This window comes from Lepidothrix coronata, unplaced genomic scaffold, assembly GCF_001604755.1.
Source record: "Lepidothrix coronata isolate B3197 unplaced genomic scaffold, Lepidothrix_coronata-1.0 Scaffold310, whole genome shotgun sequence".
Classification (NCBI taxonomy): Eukaryota; Metazoa; Chordata; class Aves; order Passeriformes; family Pipridae; genus Lepidothrix; species Lepidothrix coronata.
In genome coordinates, this window is record NW_016690490.1 from 343,283 (window position 1) to 351,802 (window position 8,520).

An 8,520-nucleotide genomic window follows, 5' to 3' on the forward strand; every position below is an offset into this window, starting at 1 on the left:
AGGATTAGTTTCTAGCACCTTTCTGTCATCACAGTCCTTTGAGTTCTCACACAGCGGTCTGTGTGTGTGTCCCTTGCCATCCTATCACTGTGCTAGAGTAACACCTTCACATGAGTGATTTGCCAGGTGTTTTAGAGAAAACTTACCTGAGAGTCTCTCTGGCACCTCTATTTTTTCCATCTGGTTTGATGCCAAAAAATTGAAGAAGTCAATGAGTCTCTAGACTCATTTAGAGCATAGAAAAAGCACACATGTTTATTGCAGCACCGGGTGCATTGAAAAAAATCCCAAAGAACGCACCACAAATCACACAGATTTTATAACTTTATACCATCCTCTAATTACAGATTCAAGGTTTACCTCACCCATTCCACCTCATTTTCCCCCACAGTACACCCCCCTCAAATCACTTGTTTTTCTCTTGACTCCTTGGTTCTGGCATGGTTTCCTGCCTTCTGGACCTGGCTCAAGGCCTAAATCCTGTTTCATCTTCTTTCTCACTTTTATCAGTCTCTTCACAGGTGCAAGGAACCATCTCTGTTTTATCGGAATTTTTGCTTGTAACAAATCTTCACAAGAAATTACGAACTACGCACTTTCCCTTGAGAACTTCTACCCTTACTAAGATACATGAATTCTAAGGCTAACACTCTCCTTTTAAAATGCTTAGTCTAAAATACATAAATTCTATGGCTAACAATTTCTAATAAAGTACTTAATTTTACAGCTACAGATTAAATTTTTGAGATAGTGGCTTATTGAATAATTAAGAGCTGTTGCTTCATCTTGCACATCTGCTTCCGCCTTTTCAGGTCATATGAGAGACGGCGTCTCGCACATCCCCAGGCTGTGGGATCCACACTGGCTGTGTGGCCTGGTACCACAGTGGGGAGAGGCGTAAGCAAAAGTTTTTGCTGTATCAAGGAAAGCTTTGTAAAGCATACAAGGAATGGTGCAGAGCTGATATTACTGCTGGACTACTGTGGTGGTTGCACTGCTTTCAGTAATCTGTGTTTTTATAGGTCTGATATTCTCCCCAGGGATGGTTATGCTAAACCTCTAACTGTGTAATGGAAACAAGTTTGCCCACCTTTTTTTTTTAAATCAAGAATATCCAATCTGTTAAACATTAATTTGTCTCCTTTGTGGTGAGAAAAGTATGTGACTTGGGAATGCCCTAAATGTTGGAGCATGATTTGTAGCTTTGCTTTCAGATGGGGTACCCGGAGCACCTCGAAGCAACCACTGCCGGGGCCCAAGGTGCCCGCCCTGTGGTCACCACCACAGGATTGTGCTCCATCACCATGTGACTTTAATCACTGCAGACTTCAAGCTCACATGTAAACAGAATTTCGTTTTATTGCTCTGTGAGGACTTTAAATAATTCATACCAGAGAGAGCAAAGGGAAGAGCTATGCTGTTTGTGCCATACTCTAACTGCTGAATGCACAGTGGCCTTTCAAATGAAGCCCCACGTTTAGCCACGGTTCTCTTCTAGTACAACAGTTGGTGAACCCCTCTGTTTCTCCATCTGCTGCAGGAGGATGAGGGTGCCAGTTCCCCCTATGATATTGCAAACATCCCACCTGTGGGGAAGGAGATTTCTCTGAAATAAAATCTTGGCCAGGTATGAAACAGCAAGGATCGTGCTGAAGGTGAGAAGCATGGTGAATGTTTTAAAAGGGAAGACCTGGCTGTAGATCCCGTTCACCAGGGAGCAGACTGGGTAGCAGATGACAGGGGGGATACTCAGGGCAGGCTCCCCTGATAGTAGCCTCAGCGGGAGCCCAACCAAGAATCCAGCAGCTGAGCCATAGGTTTTGGTGCTGGGAGCGAAGAGGGCACAGCAGAACTGGGGGAAGAGGAGGGCATGCACCAGCTCCCTGCTGAGGAACCAGAGGTCATGGACAGAGCTGGAGTAAAAAGCCAGACTGGCAGCCCCAGCCCCAAACACCAACATGGAGGTCCTCATAGCCCATAACACCTCTATCTCTGTAGCCTGTAAAACAGAGATTGTAGCGTTAAAGTCATGCCATTTACTGGTGGGATGGCCAGCACTGCCCTGTCTTGGGCTGGTGCTCACCAAACCCTTGATGCTTTCAGGCACTACTTGCTACCAGCAGCCACCCAAGGCAGGCACCCCTGGTGATGGAGCTGCCTTCTGGACTTTTAAGGTCCTCGTTTTATGCTTTTTCCATTAAGACGTTAATCCAAATTTTATACCAGTCATATTAGAATGAGCAAAGCTCACCAGTATGGATATTGGTACCCCTACCAAGGATATGAACACCCTTGACTTATGCTTGGAGCTCTAGCTCCAGGAATTAGTTCAGCAGCTGAAGGACTGATACCTCCAATCACGGACTGGATTAGAAATAGTCTTGAAACAAGACTGTCTTTCCTGACACCAAAACTGCTGAATGCTGCAACCAAGTACCTTTTTCCTTAGGATTTTCCTGTAGATATTGTGAGCGAACACGGAGCCAGCAGAGAGAAGAGATGAATCTGCAGAAGACATTGTGGCAGCAGCAATGGCTCCCAAGCCAGCAATGGAGATATATGCTGGGCAGAGATAGTGCAAAACAAGTGGTAGTATCATTGCCGATTCCCCTCTCTCAGACTTGGAAGATTACAGCTTGTCTGATTCCAGTCTTTTAAACAAAACAAGGAAAAGTCACAATAATTCCTTCATGGACATTTCTGTTGCCTTTGAAATTGCCTTATCACAGGGACCAGTCACAGCAGGGCTAAGAACTGAGACCCACTTGGTATTTTAGGACTTAGATTAATTTTTTTGGTTCTTTTGTGATCTCTTGGGATTCCCCTTAGCATACTGCAGCTCTCACTAGATCAAAGATTTTCCTTTTCCTTTGCAGCATCTCTAGATACAGCTGTGCTTTATGTGTTTCCAGAATTGGGATAGTTAAAGGTCAACCTCTAGACCCAGCTCACAGGAGAAGGGTGTTTTGCTCTGATATCCCTAGTGACAGATGAACTCGCGACTTCAACTTGTTTCCTTAAATGTTCAGCGATATGTCTGTTCTTCAACCCTTGCTCACCAACACAGGACTGATCCCCTGGGTGGAGGCTGTGAGTTTACAGGACTGAACTTCTTGCTTCCTTCAAGCGAGTTTTCTTCAGAATCTTGTTAACAATCTGTAGTAATATTGCTGGGTCTTACGTGCAAAAGGCATTAACAGAAGGAAGCCTAAACTTTCTTCTAAAGTAGGATTATACAGGGTTTTACAACTTTACACAAAGTCCGTGAAAATCATATCATCATAATGAAATAGCTTTAAACAGGTCTTGGGGCTGTTTAAATGTCTTTAGGTAGTTGTGCACTGAACCTCAGAGGGCTCCATATTTCTGGTAGAGATCACTCATCTTGGTGGCCAGGGCCACAGGACTAGGTAACTTGAAGTCTAAATCACGACTTCTTTGGATCCCATTTTAATCACTTTTGACAAAAGCATGTTAATTACTCAGAGACAACAATTAGTTTTACTTGTTGATGCTGTGACTGCACCAATGAGCACAGAGAGGATGGCCGTTGCAAAGCACCTGAATCCTGAGATGTAGGAGATGAGCCTTGTCTGTCCTGTCGAGGCAGCAGAGAGCACCCTTTGGAAGTAGGTTTACCATGGGATGCTTCCAAGCACCTGAAATATTCAGATGTTACCAGTGGTACTCATCAGGCTGTAGGGCATCATCCATCCATCCAGATGGATAATAATCTTTAGTGTTATAAAATTTTCATTTCAAATGCATAAATGTTGCCCAGCTCTAACTCTTGAGGATGGTATTTCTTATGGTTGAGGATGTCCTTTTGTTTTCATTGTGATGAATGTAAAATTTTAATGAAAACAGGTTAATGGTTTGGCAGACTGAGAAAGCTGAAAAATAGGTTGCTTGCAATAGTGAATCAGGTGCTTGGAATAGTGAATCAGGCACAGAAGAAGGGAAAGTGAATTTTTTTCAGGAACGCCACTTTTGTAAATAAATCTACACAAACTTAGCTAGATTATACTCTAAAATGAAAAACAGAGTAGAGACCTCCCATAACACTAAAGTGTGACAGTGCATGCTGAGACAATGATAGTCAAAGAGCCTTCAATATCCAAGATGACCCTCATTGTTACTCCTGCAGAGAAGAACGGCAGTCAAGTGTTTTAAGACAGATTTAATATGTGCAGAATACAGAATAAATATGGTTATGTTATTCTTTTGATGCCAGCACACCACACTACATAAGAAAGGCGGTCTACAGAGAGTGCAATGAGTGAGAACTTGGGAGAGCTCATGTTCCCTTTCTGCTCTTGCTGGTACATTGCTGCGTGGCGTTTGCCAAGGCACTTTGCCTCTTTTGGTCTGCTCTCCCACAGGCAAGAAGAAGGTACAAACTCGTACTGCCAGACCTCTCTATTATAATATAACGAATATATACTACTGTCATTTGTTTTAAACCTAAAAATATATTTTCCAGGAATAAGAAATGATTGTTTCTCTCACAAAAGGAGACATGAAGCACAACTTTCCACAGCTTAATCCGACATAATTCCCAAATGTGTTTTATACTCTGACAGTTGTGCCACGCTAACAAATATAACAGGAAAGTAAGTATTTACCCAGAGATGCCAGGATAGCTGCAAACCAGAACACCTTTCTTAGCACTGGTGGAATGAAGAGTAAGCTTCCCATCATGTTCCCGTAAGTTTCTTGTATGGGGTCCATCACTGTCACGTAATTCTTGGATCTCATTGGATTTACAAAGAAGTAACCACTTATCAGAAGTGATGACATGTTTTATATTCCAGGAAAAAAAAGTAAGAATAATATGATATTTGTGTATCAGACCCATATAGTGAGAGTGGAATTCATATATAATGGACCTTAGAGAATGATGCAGCCAACTAGACACCAGGGCCTAAATTCACTTGCCTAAACATGAGGGTTTGTCCATCTGGGAGTCCCAGATTATAAAGATATTCGCTTACAGCTGACAGATACAACCATCCACTTTGGCACATCTACATCTTTCTGGAGGCCTGGTAGGACCCTCTAGGGCACCCCAAATGGCATAAGACATCTATGTGACTGTAACAGGAACTTAGCTCAGAGGATACCCACATATAACCTTCTCCCCATCCCCAATGACCTACCAACATGAGACAAAGTTTTCTGAACTGCATTCTGTGGAAACCATCATTAGGCAGAGACTCATATTTGGCTAAAAAAGAGACAAACTTTTGTCCTTGGCCATATGAGGCAGCATGTTGATATATGTTCCTTTTCTGATTACATTTTCGTTTTGGTGGCTTCATTGCCTTTTCCCAGAACTATATTGTTTTAATCTGTGCATTGAGCTGAGTCCCACCCACCTTCATCTAAATATTAGACTTCAGATGTGCAGCCATCTCATTTAAACCAAAGAATACGTATAGTGCCTAACCCTGAAGCCAACAGGACTGCTTGTCTGGGCACTGCTGACCTGAGCAAAGATTGCAGGATCAGACCTGCACTCCTCAATTTCATTAGTAAGAATTACTCACATTAGCAATGCTTGCAATATATTTCCAAGCCTGATTCATATTCACGTCAGTTGGACTCCTTTCTTTGACTTGAGAATAAAGGTCATTGTTATTTTAGAAATTCCTATGTAAGGTCCGAACAGGTCTCCTTGCTTTCATCATACTGTGTCCCTAGAGAGTTATGGTATAACACAGTGTGGCCTGAAAGAAATTTTATTCTTGCAAGACAGCTGAACCTCAGTGTGAGTTCAATAATTCTCAGAGTTAGAAACGTCAACTCAGATATAGAACACTGCACGTTTAACTTAGTTACAACACAGTAGTGACCAGCTGTGAAGTGGGATAAGCTGGATGCACTACACATTTGTGATAGTTTTCACCCTAGGCCTTCCTGGAAACCAGCTTGTAACCAGGAAGGAACTAGGAAAGTGACCAAGGAAGTATTCCATGTTATTCCTTTACATAACCCGAGGTATAAATAAGCCGACTGGAGAGACCTCGCTCTCTTCTTTTCTGGCAAGGTTCGAGAACAGTAGATCCCTACGTGGTCTTGCTTATCTGAAGTTGAGGCCTGTATTGACTGCTGTTGTCTGCCGCTGCGGGAGGGGAGAGTGCTGGGCCGCGGTCTGGCTGTCCTGCTTTTCTCAAGGGAATTGGTAAGATTTTGCCAGTTCTTTAGTTTGCTGGTTATCAGGTTTTTAGATTGTGCATACATGTTTTGTTTCTGTCCCTTTTTGTCCTTTTCTTGTCCTTTTTCCCTTCTCCTCTTCCCTTTTAGAAAGCTATTTGGGGTGTCTGGGGTTATATGTATATAGTATTCTCACTGTATAGATATGTTTTATATGTAAAATATGTATTTTTTGCTATAGCTTTGGCTGTTCGGTTTTTTTCCTTCCCTCTCTGGGAAGCAGTCTCTGTCGTTGAGTTTCGGAGACTTGGCGGGAAGCCAGATCGAAACTTGTACAACATTGGTCCTGAGATGACACTACTCAGAAGAACGTACTTTAGAAGAAAAATCATGATAGTGTTATTTCATCCCACAGAAATTTCAAAAAAAAAATAAAAGATAACAATATTCTCAATAGACTGTAAGTAAGAGATAATGTTAAAAAAGCAATTTGCACATAGCCACACTCTTCTAAACTTGCCAGATAAGATTTTTGTCCTGTAAGTTTCTCCAAGCAGGCAAAACTCTACACTAGCGGCAAGCTACCCTAACTTGTTGTGCTTCAGTTTAGAGGATAGCATTATAAATGCTTATTCTGGCTCTATGGGAAACTGAAGAATCAAACCCACCTTTAAAATGTACTTTATACTCTGTTAGATATCTTAATATACTCATATGACATATTTTTAAAGCTTATGCATCCTAATTGCATGAATTATTTACCAACAACAAGGGACAAGGCAAATCCCACAGGTGCCTGGACCCACAATAATCCTTTTGAAGGCAGGTAGAAGATTTCAGCTGTGCCATTGATATATGCTCCTCCAACCTGGGTGGCTGTAAATGTGGAAGACGAGAAGATGAGAATGGCAACACATATTCTCAACTAGTCTTGTAGAACAAAGTGAGAGCTTGTAAACCTTTTTCTCATACAAATATTTAATCGCACTTCTATTTTCTTTTTTTCTCTCATGCTGAGATGTGCTGCTGAGTTTAAACATTTAGAGGCAATTTTAATATATTAATTTTTAATTTAATTTTTTTTTCTCAGAGGAAGGCTTTTGCTACAGCAAACAGAATTGCCTTTGTTATTCTGCCATGACTGATTGATCATCCTTCATGAGCATCTCTTACATGGTCTAAGAAAATGGACAAGCAGACATTGCAGTCAGAAAACAAACCTACAACACTGGCTGAAGTGTCTTAGACAAATACCATTTGGGAATGCCGTCACAAAAAAACAGGTCAGGGAAGCAAATTTCATATGACGCCATGCAGCGAAGAGAGTAAAGGGGAGCAGAGGGCAGCAGTCAGTGGGGAAACATTTTTTCTTTAGGAGAGAGTCCAGTGGTCACCAGGAGTGGCAATTTATTCCACACAGACCTAGACTGTTCCAGGAGTAATATTGTTCTGTAATGCTGGATAACAGAAACTGGTTCAAGAATAAGACCACAGTTGTCCTTAATGAAAAGTGTCATATTCTTCAGTCACTCTTAAATTAAACTCTTTAACTCTTAACTAAACTCTTAAATGAATCTCTTTAATTTAAAAGCATCTACATAAACATTAGGTTCTGCTCAGTGCGAAAAGGTTTGGAAGAATCCATCCCAAAATGATTCATGAAGCTGTAGCCTTTCAAAGTCACACTTAGGTAAAATCTTCCCTGACATTAAAGAAGTTAACTTGCTTTGAAAGAGAAATCACCCAGTTCTATATAATACAAGTGCTTTAAGAAGAAATCTGAAAAGAAAAGAAAACTTACCAGTTGCAGTAAAAAATCCAGTGAAAACATTTATATTCTGGCCTCCAACTATGGCCATTTCTGTTGTGTTCCTGTTCTGCTGATCCCTTTTGCTTTTCCAAGAAGCCCAAATTCTAGCAGCTAAAGTTAATATAAAAAAACCACTCGTAGATACTAAGCCTGGTATATTTAGAGGCATTTTCTGTTACTCAATTTATATCAGAGAGAGGAATAATGTCATGATGATAATATTCTTTGAGTCCACAATCAGAAAAATATAGAAAAAAATCAATAAGAATAGTGCTGCCTTGTAAAGAAACTGCTGAGTATTTGCTGTACTTTGCAAAGGAAGATGCAGTATGAAACGGAGCAATAAGCCCTAAAGTCCTGAGAACTTGATGCAGTGTCTCTGTCTTTGGAGGAGTATTGACAGTTCTGCAGTCTTCCCCCTTTTTCACAAGATATGCAATCTTATGTTGTTGGGAGCAGAGTTAAGAGCGTAGTAATTAGTGTTTATAAAAGTCGTGGAACACTGATGTGAGGGTTAATAATAACTTGTCTTAAAGTGGGGGAAATGGTATGTT

The 8,520-nt window shown here is 41.2% G+C and overlaps 1 protein-coding gene across 1 annotated transcript; it reads right to left on the reverse strand.

Moving 5' to 3' along the window:
• Nucleotides 1–341: 341 nt before the first annotated feature.
• Nucleotides 342–8,135, reverse strand: LOC108508734 (high affinity choline transporter 1-like). Its single transcript, XM_017837779.1, is given in 10 exon segments — nucleotides 342–1,999; nucleotides 2,438–2,619; nucleotides 2,622–2,651; nucleotides 3,506–3,659; nucleotides 4,028–4,070; nucleotides 4,072–4,141; nucleotides 4,626–4,780; nucleotides 6,742–6,746; nucleotides 6,923–7,032; nucleotides 7,958–8,135. Coding segments are annotated over 10 exon segments (1,449 nt in total). The 3' UTR covers nucleotides 342–1,477.
• Between the last annotated feature and the right edge of the window lie 385 nt (nucleotides 8,136–8,520).